Here is a 15,867-nt window from a genome sequence, read left to right as displayed (position 1 = left end):
TTGTCAATGCCTAGAGACATTTTTGGTTATTAAGGCTAAAGGGAATGCTACCGACAGCTAGTGGGTCAAGACTAGGGATGCTACTAAAATCCTACAATGCATGGGATAGATGTCCACAACAGAGAATTACCTGGCCCAAATGTCAATAATGCTGGAGGCTGAGAAACCTTAGCTTTTGAAACCCTTTCTCATTATTTTGAAAAATCAAGAGTCTAAAATTATATCACACTACAAATCTAGTAAGTAGGCTAACAAACAAATAAACAAAGACAGTCTACCTTCATACAGTGTCGATCTAGCACTGTGTGTCTGGGGTAATTGTGCTCTATGTTTTCAGCGAGGTTCTGTATTGCTAAGAGCTGTTCATCAATTTTCTGAAGTTTTGCCGTGAGATGCTCCAGCCGGCGAGCTGCAGGGCTTGGTGCACGGTGAGCGGTGGGGACTTCCTGTAGCACCTCCCACAGAAGATAGTCTTCTGTAGCATCTGACTTTGAGCTCAGTTCCTTGAAGCGAAAATCTGGCTTCGGAGTATCTATATATTATTAAAGGTAATATCAGAACTGACTACAATTAAGAAAGAAGTTGTAGTAGATGCCAATGATTTAATTTCTCGAAGACCTCACTTTAAGTCAACATAACATTCCCTTCTTCCAAACCAGTTTTAATATACTTAGAAATATCCTCAGCTTCTTGACATCTGAGATTAGTCTTTGTTGTGAGATAAGAATACATAACAGTGTTACCCCAAAGCACCATTACAATGAAATCTGAATGTTAATGTTACTTTTACCTTCTGCTACAAAAATACATTTCATCAAAAAGCAACCTTAAAGTCTTTATGACTTTTTAAAACTCTACCTGAAAACCAACATCACACAGTAAAAGCTAGGTCCAATGTAGGCCTTTACTGACTCTATGTGGGATCTCAGGCAAACATTAAGCCTCTCAAGACCAATATATATCAAAGTCAATGACTCTCTGTACTTTTGAACTCAGCTGATTCTTGTCTCTAATTTGAAACACTTCTTCTGGCCTCTGGGTCTTCTCCTCCCTATCTCACTCTCCCTTCTTAGTCATCATCTTGGACTTTTTTTCTGCAACCCACACTCCTTTCACCTTTCAGTATTTCCAGGGCACCAGTCTCAGATCATGGCTCTTCTCAACTCCACCCACCCTCTCTGGGTGAGGTCTCGGGCGCACTGCTGCCTCTCACATCCAAACAACTCTGTGAGCTCCAGTTCTAAATCTGTGTCCTGAACATCTTCTGCTCTTACTCTGGTTTTCAGTCACTAAGTCACGTCCGACTTTTTGCGAACCCATGGACTGCAGCACGCCAGGCTCCTCTGTTCTCCACTATATCCTAAAGTTTGCTCAAATCATGTCCACTGAGTTAGTGATGCTATCTAATCATCTCATCCTCTGTCATTCCCTTCTCCTCCTGCCTTCAGTCTTTCCCAGCATCAGGGTCTTTTCCAATGAGTCAGCTCTTCGCATCAGGTGGCCAAAGTACTGCAGCTTCAGGTTCAGCATCAGTCCTTCCAATGAATATTCAGGGTTGATTTCCTTTAGGATTGACTGTTGTGATCTCCTTGCAGTCCAAGGGACTCTCAAGAGTCTTCTCCAACACCACAGTTCAAAAGGATCACTCTTCAGCACTCAGCCTTCGTTATGGTTCAGCTCTCACATTCATACATGACTATTGGAAAAACCATAGCTCTGACTATCTGGACCTTTGTTGGCAAAGTGAAGTCTCTTATTTGGCAAAGTGATGTCATCTTATTCAGGCTGTCCCAAAGGCAGATCAAACTAAACTCACAGCTTCTGCCCTTCTACCCTCTTTCCTCCTGATTCCCCAGCTCAGGGAACAGCACTATCATTCACCTAGTTTCCCAAGCCAGCTGCCTGAAATGCATTCAAGGTTCTTCTCCTTCCTTCAGTTCCAACATGACACCAAATACTGATGATCCCCTTGCCAATCATCTCCTCATTCCTACCACCACAGCTTAGCCAAAGCTTTCGCAACCCAAGGACACCAAACAGTATGAAAGAAAGTGAAAGTAAAGTCGCTAAATCGTGTCCGGCTCTTTGCGACCCCATGGACTGTAGCCTACCCGGTTTCACCGTCCATGGGATTTTCCAGGCAAGAGTACTGGAGTGGGGTGCCATTTCCTTCTCCAGGAGATCTTCCCAACCCAGGGATTTGAAGCTGGGTCTCCCGCATTGTAGGCAGATGCTTTACCGTCTGAGCCACCAGGGAAATCCCAATCTCTAAATACTTCACTCCTCTCTAACCCAAATTCTACAAAGGCCCCAGAGAGATCTTTTAAAACATAAATCTGATATGGTTCCTTTTCCACCTGAAATCCTTCAGCATTTCTCTAATGCCTTCACCTTAAAAGTTCAAATGCCTTGGAATGAGAGACAATGGCATTGTTTTTCCTAGGCCTTCCTATCCAGCTCTTCTCTTGCTATTTCTTTAAAACAGAAAAACACCAAGCACACTGAACTTTCATTTTCTCAGACTTAGCATCTTGAGTCATCACAGGATCTATTCTATCTGTGTGACCTATTCTATGCAGCTTTCTCTTGCTCAGTCCTACTGTTAAGATTCCATTTAGGTGTCTCTCCCCTACATAGCCTCAGTCCTTCCCAGAGATGGATCAGATGCTGTATTCCCCAACAGTCTCATCCTTATCACCATGATGGCACGTACCGTGCCGTCATGTACTATAGTCACCTCTTTACTTCTCCGCTTTCCTTTCCCCCATATGTGAGCCCACAGGCAGAGACCCTGGTGTTACTCTCTTCTTTGATCCCTACATGTTGCCCCTAACTTGGTGCTCAGTGAATGAAGAGATGGTCAGATGAGGCTTATGACGCCTGTCCTACTTGACTCCACAGAGATTTTGTGAAGATCATATTGTTCAACAAAACACCCTAAAAAATTCGAGTGACTAAACAAATGTAAGTAATGATTATATTTCAGTCCCAGGGCAGGAAATTCACCTGTGTCCTGCTGTATGTCTGATGGCAGAGGTGAGATGACACGAGGCTCCTTCACTTCTGTACTGCCTGCTCTCCAGCTGCTTCCTCCCAGGCAGGATGGAGACACTTTCGCAGGTTTAAAAAATAAATCCACAGCAGAATAGGCAGATTCTACCAAGAATATGAAAAGCATACAAAGACTGACTCTAAACTTATAAATAAAGTATTGAAAAGATTAGCAGAACATTTCTAAATGTGAATATAAACATCTAGAACTATAGCGGATTTGGAGGAGGAGAGCTAAGAGACAAGAGTAGGGATAACAATGCTATATTAAAGAAGTTTTCAAAAATGTTTTAAATTTATTTTAAAAGTAGGAAAAATTATTACCTTTACTCTTCAGATTGTCAAGAGTCGGGGGAATAGCATTAGTAACTGAAGCTGCCATGTAATGTAATTCTGCAGAAGATGGGACTTCTAGACAATCACTGTGTTGCTTGGTATTATCTGAAGGCTCTTCCTTGACAGGTAATTCCTGTAGATCATCAGCTTCAATGTCAATCACATTTATGTAAGTGTGTCCAACCTGAGCCAAAACATATAAAATCAAAGAGGGTTACATTCCTTTTATTTACATGGCCATTTCACCCTATCCTTACCCAAAAAAGGCTTAATTCTCAAGGCTGTAAGAGCTTACATGAGCCTAACTTGGGCAAAACTGCAAGAATTATGTGTTATAGTCTTATTTACAATATCTGGAGGCATAACATTTAAATATTAAACTAAATATTTTAACAAATCTACATAGGTGAGACTTTTTGGCCTTATTTCATCTACACAACTGAATAATGCAGAGGACCGTGATAAATTTTAGCACAAAGGTATTATTAAAACTCTCAAATTTAGTACCGTATCAGATGCTGAAGGTGACAGAAGTTCCTCTGATGTTTCAGTGGGAAGTCTGAGATTTAGACATATATCTGGAGCCAAAAGTTGAGGAACATTCAAAGTTTCATGTTCTAAAAATCAAGATAGTAAAAAAAAATTCCTGTAAATAGTTCTACATCATTAACTTTGTAAGAACAAGTTAGCAACAAACAACATTAAAAGTATTTGTTGAAAATCTAAGTAGAAGTTTATTTGTATAAATAAAGAAAATTTTATTGTACTCTAGTGCCAAGATTATATTTAATCTAGACTAATTCATAATTGAATGCAGACTGACTACAGTTTTTCTCATATGAATGATTCATAAGAATAAGGAAATACCTAAGTCATACCAAGAAAATGCTATAATTTCCTTTTCCATTTCAGATATACTATGTCATTGTTGTTTAACATTTCAATAAAACCAGATTTTAGGAAATTAATCATAGCAAATTTTTTACTTTCAACACTGCTTCTTGTTTGTTTATTTGGTTAAACAGCTTTATTGAGACATAATTCACCTCCTTTAAAAATGTATAAGATATACACATGTATGAGTGTATATATATGTATGTATATATAAAAATGTATAACTCAAATGTATAAGTCAGTGGTTCTTAGTATACATAGAGACCGTAGCTAAATCATACCACTTAAAAAGTTTTATATCTTAATTTTATAGAAGTCATTAGCTTCTTATTCAAAACAATAAAGAACCCTATCACAATAGACCGCCAGTCTAACTGTGCTTTTTGTCCTGTGACTCTAATCTTATTTCCTAGCACCATAATTTTAATAGAACATTACTTTCAAGTTTCACAAGCAAAATCTAACTCACTGCAGTACCGAGTACCAAAAACTTGGTGCCAAGGCTTGAATTTAAACCACATGACAAACATAAAACTAGAAAAATGAAAACCATTTTCTCTCTATTAAATCAATTTTTGGTTTAACTGCTTTTTTATGAGGGGGGTGGTAACTCCCGTTTTAGCCATCATACAGACATAACCTTTAATTAGTCATGCTGTTCTCAGAAAAAAGAAAAGAAAGAAATCACACCTGATATGGAAGAAATGACTTGTTGATTTTTATGACATTCAGAAACAACTTCTTGAGAAGCAGCTTCTTGATATCAATGAGGAGATTTGTGACAAAAAGAGAAAACAGAAAAGGGACTTTACAACCACAGAAAAAATTAAATATACAAGCTTAGATTTCTTTATATATTGTGCATAAAAAGTGGTAGAAAACTAGACTGCCAGCTTAAGAATTTCATTTCTTAATTAATTTAAATTTTATTACTATTTATATTCTGGGCCTGATCATCTGGATGAATAACAAACTTTCAGCAAATAGCTGCTGACTTGAGGAGACAACAGAGCAGCAAAGTGCTTCCAGGCTTTCTCAAAGATCCATTCAAGAATGTTTCTCAAATGCACACTGAACATTTGTATCAAAAAAACACCTTACTGAAAAACAATCTTATACATGCTCAACCTTATTCAGAAAGAAATAAAAACTAAAATAACAGATGCTTTTTATTTTAATCAACTGGATTGGTAAAGGTAAAAGAGTTATTAGCTAAATCACAGTGATGACCGAAAGAGGGAAAAAAGGTTCTTTGCAAGAAGTTGTTCACGGGAGCACCATTTGTAGGAGAAAAACACTGGAGGCCGCCTAATACATTCATTCATTACATTAATGAAGAAGTTTCAAAATTCCAAACATGAGTTCCTTTAACATGTATTCCCTCTATTTCTGGTCACAGTTACATCTATTCTTCCCACACTAAACCCAGCCTAGTCCTCCTCTTCAAACTCAACTTTAGGCCTCTCAACCTTAGGCATGAAATTCTAGTAAAGTCAATTATGGCATAGAGAACCCAAACTAAAAATACTATTTCTACTGATTTATGATGTAGTCCATGGCATTTTTAAACAAGTATCTATTTTAATTAAGTTATCATAAATTCAGTTTAAAATCTGTAAAGTATATACCAGGGTTAGGAACAAGAACCTGGGACGAGAAACTAACATAATTTCAAATTCCCCTTAAATTATTGTTTTGAAAAAAAAAGTAGGCTATATTAAAGGTTAAAAATATATGAATTTTAAAAATTAAAGTAAAATAGAATTTTACCTGGGTCTGTATTTGTACTTGCATCCTGACATTCTTTAGCTTTCTTTTTCACAGAGGCCATGAAATGCAGTCCAGCAGAAGTATTAACATCATCTTGGAGCTTTTCTTAAATATAACAACAAAACATTGGATACAAGCATTGAGAAGCCAATATATCACCAGGAGCCAAGAAACAGAGTACCTACTTCAAGGGAGGTGAGGTATGCGGTGTCAAGATGTTATCAAAATGGACTTTCTGAGTGAAGGGGTATCTAAGTTGACCCTCACAGACAGTTCAACGGAATCAAAATCAAAACTGTCGACCGTATGCCCAGGCTAGAAACCTATTATTCTGCCTGATGAAGATCCAGTAGAAGTTGTTAGGCAGGGAAATGATAAGGTGAGACTGTTGCTGCTGCCACGCTTCAGTCGTGTCTGACTCTGTGTGACCCCAGAGACAGCAGCCCACTAGACTCCTCTGTCCCTGGGATTCTCCAAGCAAGAATACTGGAGTGGGCTGCCATTTCCTTCTCCATATGGTGAGACTAGTGTTCTAGAAAAACCACCCCAGCCAGTGTGTGAAAAATAAATTCGAGTGGATAAAATTAAAGAAAGGCAATCAGATTAGGTGAGGCTGCTGCAGCAGTTCAAATACACATCCAATAATGGTGAGGAATAACAGGGAGGGGATGAATTTAGGAATTATAAAGAAAGGAAAAAAGAAAGAAAGAACTGCCTACTGACTGGATAAGATGGGGAGGGGAAAGCAGAATTCAGAACAGCGTGTGTTTCGGGGTTTAGTCGGCAGTGACACAGATGGAGACAGAGATCACAGGAGGAAGAACCAGCTGGTGGGGGAGGGATAATGAATTCAGACTTGTAATTTCTACCCTGGAGGGAAAGATCAACAGGAAGCAGAATCAAAGTCCGAACACTATTACGGGAGTTTGGGTTTAGAGGTGGATTTTTCTGGGACATCACCCAGGGAGTCTGAGTAGAATGCAAGAGTATCAATGATGGCACATGGTAGTATAATGAAAAATACATATATCTGGTCTTTGTCCTTTGTTCCAGGCACGGAATTCCTTAAGCTCTTGGAAGTTCCTGAGCGGTAGGAGCATGTTTTGTTATTCCTGATGAGCCCCTTTTGATCATATCTGCCTTTGGGCTAATGAGGTGACCCCTGCAGGGCCCTAGACAGTTTCAGGAAGGGTGCTGCTCACCAGAGAAACCAACTGTCAGCCCCGCCCCACACCCACCTCCAGGGAAGGGAGAGCAACTGGAGTCCGATCTTTCCATGTAGTCAGAGTTCAGGAAAAACCCTGAGACAACAAGGGTGACATCTGCGTTACCTGCATGGGCAGGCAGATTCTTTACCACTGAGCCACCAGGGACGCCCAAATACCTTAATACTAGTATGTAAAAACAAGTAAGTTATAAACAACCAGAGGAAGTATTATTTATATAAAGATATAAAGATAGATAGGGCTTCCCTGGTGGCTCAGTGATAAAGAACCTGTCTGCAATGCAGGAAACCTGGATTCGATCCCTGGATCAGGAAGATCCCCTTGAGGAGGAAATGGCAATCCACTCCAGTATTCTTGCTTGGGAAATCCCTTGGACAGGGGAGCCTGGTGGACTAGGTCCATGGAGTCGCAAAAAAGTCAGACACGACTTAAGAGACTAACACTGTCTTTCATACAGATAGATATAGAAAATATATTTATAGATACATGTGAGTACAGATATTTTGAAAATAAACCCTAAAGAATACTGACTATTTGCATTTTCCAAATTTTCTCCAGTTAATACATAATATTACCTTTGTAAAGAGAAAGAATGTTATTAAGAATGAAAGAGAACAGGGTTTTAAGATAAGAGAATAGGGAGCAAGAACACCAGATGGATTAGGAAGCTGAGAGATGGAAGCTAAGCGGGTAAGGAGATGACAGCTCGGCACACACAGGCCTGATGCTGGGCCGAGGCACCAAGGAATGGAGGGAGCACCAGGTCAAGGGTCAAGTGAAGGAACAGGGTAACAGACGTGAGGTGACTTCAAGGTAAAAATCTTGACCAATCAAATGAATGGTCATATCAGTGACAGGAAAATGCCAGTTTAAAATCTGACTTTTTTGATTTTTGTGTGGCTTGCAGGATCTCAGTTCCCGATCAGGGACTGAACTTGGGCCATGACAATGAAAGTTTGGAATCCTAACCATGAGGTCACCAGGTAATTCTTGTGGACATGCTGAATTTAAGGAGAAAGTAGCAAAGAAAGATGACACAGGGTAGGTGTGTATCTGAGTGTCACCAAAATAATTTAAAAGCTGAAGTTGTGACAGTGAATAAGCCTAGTGGTACAAGAGCATTTGTGTGTACATGTGTGAAAAACACTGGGGAGAAAGCCTTGGGGGAACACATACATTCAAAGGCAAGAAATGAGTCGATCAATTCAAGAAGGAAAAGAATTTACAATGTATAAACAAGCCCTCTTCTCTGAACGAATTCCTTTAATGTATATGTATTCTCTATGATTAATTTGACTCCAAGCATTTTCTCCCATAGTTTCCTTTTGGGCCTCATACATCAATATCTTATTTGAGATTCTAACTAACTGCATTGCTCTACTGTAGGGGCTGATAAACTCTTGCTGGAAAGGGCCAGATAATAAATCTTTAGGCTTTGTGAACCATATGGTCCCTTTTGCAACAAATGAACCCTGGTGCAATGTGAAAGCTGTCATAGACAATATGTAAATAAATGGGCATCAATTAAACTTGATTTACAAAAACAAGTGTGGGCAACCCACAGTATTTTTGCCTAGAGAATTCCATGGACAGAGGAGCCTGGTGAGCTACAGTTTATGGGGGCTCAAAGAGTTGGACATGACTGAGCAACTAACACACACACATACAACTGAAATTAACACAACATTGTAAATCAACTGTAGTCCAATCTAAAATAAAAGTTAAAAACAAAACAAGACAGGTGTGGTCCAGGTCTGGCCTTTGGGTCACAGTCTGTCAACCACTGCGCTAATGGATAACACAGCAAAACACACACACATGGACAGACATACACACCATCCTGTCAAAGACAACATGAAAATTCCTTGGTCTCATAAGCATATTTTTAGAAAGCTGATTTTAACTCTGAATGGAGACATGACACTAATCATGCATATACATACCAAAAGGGATGTCAAAGTCTTCCAAAGGCTGGGAGCCAGGATGTTCTTGTTGCTCCTAAATGAATCCCACATGGTCAATTTATGACTAACTCAAAGACATATATTATTTTGAAAAAAAATATTCAATAGCTATGAGGAATGTTGATTTGGGGGGGGTTAGTTTCAAATCTTATAACTCTAGAAATATTTATTCTATCAAATTATTCTATCAAAGTAATTCCACAGGTGTTCATGAAATTCACAGATCAAGCAACAAAAAAGAGCATTACCAATTTAACGCAGTTACTAAATTACAATATGCAATTTTCTCCTGAAGACTAGCTTTAACTCTCAAATAGTATCAAAACTATTCAAGGACTCGACACTTTACTAAGTGCCGCCAGACACGTTCTTGAGGACTTACTGAAAGAGAGTACCAAGATTCAAGTAAACAAAACTATTTCTGTTTTATTTACTCTCCTGTTGCATATACAGGTAAACAGTCACCAAATTTAGAAGCAATGTTTGCAAAGATCTGACATAAAATAGAGGCTGTATAAAAAACCTATGTTGGGGAAACTCTAGAGGCATCTAAAAGAGATGGGTGAAGCTATCACAGGATAAACCCACAATATGCATTAAGCTGTCACAGAAAAAAATTCAAAGTTACATAAGCAGATGATCTAAACTACAGTTTTTTATTTACCAACAAGTTGCTTTTCATATTAATCACTTTATGTCTATTCAGTATGGAGGGATGCACTCAGGACTTCTGTACCTAATGATGTTAACACATTATTGACCAGGGGATTCTTGCAGAAACTAATGCCTGTGGCCAGTGATTTGTTATGTAAGTAAATGTTCAAACGTCTCTGGTCGATAATGTTTGGGTAACATAAAAGTGTTAATATGCCTCCGGTCAATATGCTGTTAAGATCCTCCTAGTCACAATCAGAAGCTTCTGGCAATCAGATGACTAAATAAACCACAGACAATCTGAGCTCTGTGTACACACAGACCAGGGAAGAATGCATGCTAGTTTCTGTACCTGGGGCTTCACAGCTACTTCTGAATCGTTGCCATTAATGATGATGTCCTCCGGCTGGAAAGTCACACTTGGCTTTCTCCTTAGTTTCTCTGATCTTTCTTCCTGCAGTTCTCTTTCAGCTCGTCGTCTTTGTCTGTTAAAATTCACAGTGTAAAGCATATTTTTACTATTTTAGGAACATCAGTTTTTCATCTGTATCATGCTATATAGGAAGACAGTTATGAAAATTATGTCAATAGACTATTTTCTGTGGCATTTAATTAAATTAGCAAGATATTCTGCTAGAATAAATACAAGCAAAAGTCAGACACAAGAAAGTTACTTCTAGTTCCCTACTACTGAACTGACTTTTCTGTTAGTCATGGGAAACTCAGGTTAGAGTTACACATTTCAGGTAATTTTCAAATTCTCTTTTTGGCAGATTTGAAGCTGGCCCTGGAAACCCTATTAGATACCACCAGTGACCTATTTAAAGAAGTCAGGCAAACTCAGGCTCCAAGGAGGGAACCCCAGGGAGGAGGAAGGAAGGCCCAAAAAGCTACAGGGAAAACTTACTTTGAAGAGGGTTTACTTAGAAAATATGGAAGGAAAGAACCATTTCTGGAAAGAGAGCCCTGGTAGTAGATTTTAGGGCCTGATAAACATGAAATTTTAAAAAATATTTTCTAGACTAAGTAAAAATCCACCATGAATACATGTCTCGAGCATCCACTATTAATGAAACACTATATATGCTCTTCATGAAAAGTCACGGGCTTGCTTTTCACATGCACATTTCTTACTGCCCTGAAACAATTCACACCACTGTGCTCTGTATGAGTCTGGGAGATATAGTAAGATGAATAACAATAAACATTATGTCAGTGTATCGAACAGTATATAGAATATTTCATGAAAAAAAAAAAAGAATATTTCATGATACCAAATATTTGCTGCAAAAGATGATTGCTCATTCTGTTAGAGAAAAAGGTAAAAGAAACCTCCAGCCTACTGAATGCCAGGAAAGAATTCCTTAATAGCATGTAAAAAATACTAGTATTTGTATCTCACATTATAGGAATTTTTCTCATCACAAGATGTATTCAAACGCATGATACTTGACAAGGAAACTGAATATGCAATCATGTATAGGCTGAGAGGTTGAACCAGGTAATTTCCATCTATTTAACTGTATTATTGTCACTAATAATAAGCTTGTCGTATGTTTGCAGGTATATGCTCAAATAAAATTTCACTTAAAACTTGCCTTTTTTTACTGTCCTTCCCTTGTCTCAATTCAGATGATTCTATTTTGACCTTTAGAAGCTGGAGATGTCCAGGATCACCTTGTTCAAAGAAATTATGTGTCCAGTTCTGTTGCCTTTGTTTAAATGCAATGAGGTTTTCAAGTGGAATAAGTTGTGGTTTTTGGTACTATAGAAAAGAAACAAAAGGACAGTAATTTAAACTCACAAACATGTCAACTAGACAACATGTTAATAAAAACTGAGAGAAACGTTTGTTTAAACTAAGATGTGCAAGTGACAGAACATGTCAGTTAACAATGAGTACAATGAGTATCCAGATCTTAAAGTATAAATGATTTTAGAAATCATTTCTGAAACTTTATACTGAGCATTTCAGAAACTTTTCTACAAGTTCTCATTTTCTTAATTTCTTTTTCATATTAAGAATCTTACTTCTTACCATTACAAATTAAGTTAAATAATGCCTAGCTTGGATTTAAAATTCTTTGGAACTGGGAGGATGCACAGGGGTGGAGATTATGGATGGAACAAATAAGCGATACGTTGGTAACGACTGTTGTTGGGTGATGGGATAACTTGGGGGTTTATTATACTATTTTAATTTTTTAAAAAAGTCTTTAAAACCTTCCAAAAACATATACTTCTTTACTCCTTCAATTCTTTCCTTTTGTTTATAATATGTTCAGAAGAAAAGGAGGCATGATAAGTATTTTTTCTAAGGAATGACCACTTCTTTTCCCAGTACCATTTTAGAAACTTAGAAGGGTACCAGAGAATGAATTACTCAACTATACTGACTTAACAGAAGTAGAACCTGAACAGTCTGAATCTCATTAATCAAAGGTTACAACTTTAAACAGGATTTGGTGGGTTTATAAAGATCTAATCTTTGTGTTTTAAGTATTTAAAAAAAGAAACATTTTTTTAATAAGTAAAACTACTTACAGATCTGGGTCTATTTAACAATTTTAACCTGTAATAGATTTGAAGGAAATCATAGTACAATTACTAGGAACCTCAAACAATGCTCTCTCACTCTAGACAGAAACACATACACATATACACGCTCCCCTACATGTATAAATAAGAATACTGGTCATACTGTTTTACTTATTTCTCTGAGCAGGATCTCAGACATATCTATGAAAGAGTCTAGAAAACGCTGGTACTGATGTACAAGACCTAAAACCTCTGTGCGTGCTTAATTGCTTCAGTCGTGTCCAACTCTGCGATCTCATGTACTGCAGCCTACCAGGCTCCTGTCCATGGGATTCTCCAGGAAAGAATCCCGGAGTGGGTTGCCATTTCCTTCTCCAGGGGATCTTCCCCACCCAGGGATCAAACCCATGAGTCTTATGTCTCCTGTACTGGCAGGCAGGTTCTTTACCACTAGTGCCACCTGGGAAGCCCTAAAACCTGTAAGATACCCAAGTATTAGTTTAAATCAAATCTGTATATTATTTCCAGTAACAGAAGCATTATTTTTTGAAAAATAAATGTGTTAAACTTTTCATTGAGTATACATTTATGCTATGAAAAATGCAGGAATGTGCTTTTGCAACACTCTGCAAAAATCATTACCATATTTTCTGGGCCTAGACATGAATGAAGTAGTGATAATCTTGGGCATTTTCTTTCTTCTGCCATAGTTCTAATAGGTATGGATGGAACTGTAATGGATGCTCTTGAGGTAGAAGAAAACAAGTAAGGAGGTTTAAGTTGCAGGTACAATAAAGGAAGTCCAGAGGAATTCTGAGAAGATATCTCAAAGGGTCCTGGTTTAACATCAAACATTTTTTCTGGTTGCATAAATGTTTTAGAGTCCTGTTGAGGTGTCAAGTTTTCTTGTCCAACACACGGATCCAAGTTCACATGCTTTGGGATTTCTTTAATTATTGTTTCTGCCCATTTTTTCGGCTCAGCTGCTTTTTTTATGGCTTCAGTATTATACTGGCTCAGATTCAAATGGGACACTGAAGTAGTGGCCATTGCTGTCTTTGGCAAAGGAGGCTGTGAGAAATCAGATAATCCCCAAGCCTCTCTAGGCTTTGGCAGAGGACTGAAGGGAAGCTGAGGAACTCTTTCTGTCTGAAAGGAAATGGGCTGAAACTCAGGCTTGGGCTGAAACTGAAGCAAAGGGAAACCATCACCAGGTCGGGAAGTATTTCCAGTGGGGATAAGTCTAGGTGTCTTTGGAATGGCAGAAGATGCAGACAAAAGGTGGAGGTGACTGTTTCCAGCAGGGACTGGAGACAAAGAAGCGGCTGGTAAGCTGTGAGATGCTAGAGTTAGTCCTCTATTCTGGGGCTGACCTTCTGATTGACAAAAAGGAACACTCCCATGTGGAACATTCTGGAAGAGAGAGGAAAAACTATGATGTAATTTTAAAATATATTACAAACTCCTTATTTGTAAATATTGTTCAATATGTTTTAGAGTGGGTAGAATATAATAACTACTAAATAACTCATTTTCTCAAATAACCAACCACTGAAACTATGAGGAAAACTTCAGTGGTATTTTAAAATGCATTACCTCTAAGTTTCCATTACTATTTTCATTGGATTGCACAATTTCTTCATGGCAGTGTGGGCTCTTCTTGCCAGGCTCTCTGGCATACTCTCCCATGGGTTGTGGTTTAATGAAAAATCTCTCCTTCAGATTTCTACTGGTGTCTCCAACATCATTACTCCCTCTCGTGGGGTTTGATCCTTGGCTTCCCACCAAATGCACAGACTGAGACTGTTGGAGAAGTTGATGAATATCTGGGAGGTTTGCGAAGGATGATCCTACTATTTGCATTAGGCTCATGAAGTTGATCTGTTGCAGCTAGAATAAAATAAAAATTACAGAAACATCTTAAAGTCTAATGAAAAGACCCAAAAAGCAACAATTATCTGAGTATTCCAAAATAGTCATACTTCCATCTTAGTATCTGTCACAACCATAAGTGCTGAGTATGAAGCATAGCTGGGAGAGATCTAAAAAAAAAAAAAAATGGAAAAGAAGAATAGCTTCCTGTCTTCAAGGAGGAGTCAACTAGGACTATGAACTCATAATGCGACTTGAGGCCATCTGCGAAGCAGTTTACACAAATATCCCAGGGATCATAAAGGAGTGAGCTGATGGAGCAGGTGAGGATAACTAGATTGCCGAAATTTTTAAAATCTTTATTTATTTTGTGGGTGAGGATAATTAAAGAAGAATTCCTAAATGGGTGTGTGAACAGGTTTTCACGAAAGAAAAAAGTAGAGATCAGGAAACAGGTGAAGAGGGAGGAATTCCTGTGAAAGGGCCATTCGAATGAAAGGCAATGCACAAAGTGAAAGGTATGCACAATGGTTGACAAACCTCGCCCAACAGAATCACTTGAGGAGCAGTTAAAAAATCCCCATGGCCAGGTCACACCCCATGCCAATAAAATCAGAGCCTCCGGGGGATCTGAGCCAGGATGAGTAGTTTGTAGGATGATGAGGTGACTTCAATGTGCAGAAAAGCTTCCGGATCACTAGTACACACACTGGCTTGGATGGAGCAGGAAATTTACCGCTAATGAGCAGAGAGGCGAGCACAGTGGTTCCCCAGCTGCAGCGTCAGCGTCACCTGAGGACTTGCACTCTTTGATGAGCACCATCCCCAGAGTCTGATTCCAATCGGTCTGAAATGGGGGCCTGACAACCTGTGTGTCAAATATCTCAGTGATGCTGATGCTAAGGGTTCAGAGCCCACACTCTGAGGACCACTAGACTTGGGAGAGTATGGAGGGAAAAGAGGGAAGATAGCTGTACTTTATAAAATAAGCCAAGAAGGAAACCCTGCAGGCCTTTTTAAAAAAAAATTTAGGTTCCCCAGACTTATGGACATGGGGCAGTCGGGGGAGGAAAGAAGAAAGAGGGTGGGAAGAATGGAGAGAGTAACACGGAAATATATACATTACCATAAGTAAACTAGATAGCCAATGGGAATTTGCTGTATGACTAAGGAACTCAAACCCAGGCTCTGTAACAACCTCGAGGGGTGGGATGGGGTGGGAGGTTCAAGAGGGAGGAGACATAGATACTTCCATGGCTGATTCGTGTTGATGTATGACAGAAACCAATACAATATTGTAAAGCAATTACCTTTCAATTAAAAACAAATTTAATAAAACATGGATGTTCCCTTCAATTATAAAAGAAATACATGCTTATTACATTAAAAAAAGAAGCATAAAAAAGGAAATAAAAAATGATACACAATCCTATTCCCAAAGATAAGTAGTATTAACATTTTTGGCAGTCTCCTTTTACTCTTTGTATTTTAACATGATTGACATCATAGAGTATATAAATTTGTACCTGAAATTCACTGAAGATTTTTAGAACAGAAAAGTA

The 15,867-nt window shown here is 38.5% G+C and overlaps 1 protein-coding gene across 2 annotated transcripts in view; it reads right to left on the bottom strand.

The window, feature by feature from the left end:
- Window positions 1–15,867, bottom strand: part of CPLANE1 (ciliogenesis and planar polarity effector complex subunit 1) — a 104,000-nt gene that overhangs the window by 38,337 nt on the left and 49,796 nt on the right. For both annotated transcript variants that reach the window (XM_069556169.1, XM_069556170.1), the window contains exons 33-43: window positions 14,030–14,323; window positions 13,076–13,846; window positions 11,494–11,660; window positions 10,248–10,380; window positions 9,221–9,275; window positions 6,052–6,156; window positions 4,972–5,037; window positions 3,895–4,004; window positions 3,376–3,571; window positions 3,007–3,156; window positions 279–532 (exon numbers count right to left, since the gene is read on the bottom strand). In XM_069556169.1, coding sequence (XP_069412270.1) covers window positions 279–532; window positions 3,007–3,156; window positions 3,376–3,571; window positions 3,895–4,004; window positions 4,972–5,037; window positions 6,052–6,156; window positions 9,221–9,275; window positions 10,248–10,380; window positions 11,494–11,660; window positions 13,076–13,846; window positions 14,030–14,323 — 2,301 coding nt within the window. The remainder of the gene's footprint in view (window positions 1–278; window positions 533–3,006; window positions 3,157–3,375; window positions 3,572–3,894; window positions 4,005–4,971; window positions 5,038–6,051; window positions 6,157–9,220; window positions 9,276–10,247; window positions 10,381–11,493; window positions 11,661–13,075; window positions 13,847–14,029; window positions 14,324–15,867) is intronic.

This window comes from Ovis canadensis, chromosome 16 (assembly GCF_042477335.2).
Source record: "Ovis canadensis isolate MfBH-ARS-UI-01 breed Bighorn chromosome 16, ARS-UI_OviCan_v2, whole genome shotgun sequence".
Lineage (NCBI taxonomy): Eukaryota > Metazoa > Chordata > Mammalia > Artiodactyla > Bovidae > Ovis > Ovis canadensis.
The sequence above is the reverse complement of the archived record's forward strand: the minus strand, read 5'-3'. Positions and strand labels throughout refer to the sequence as shown.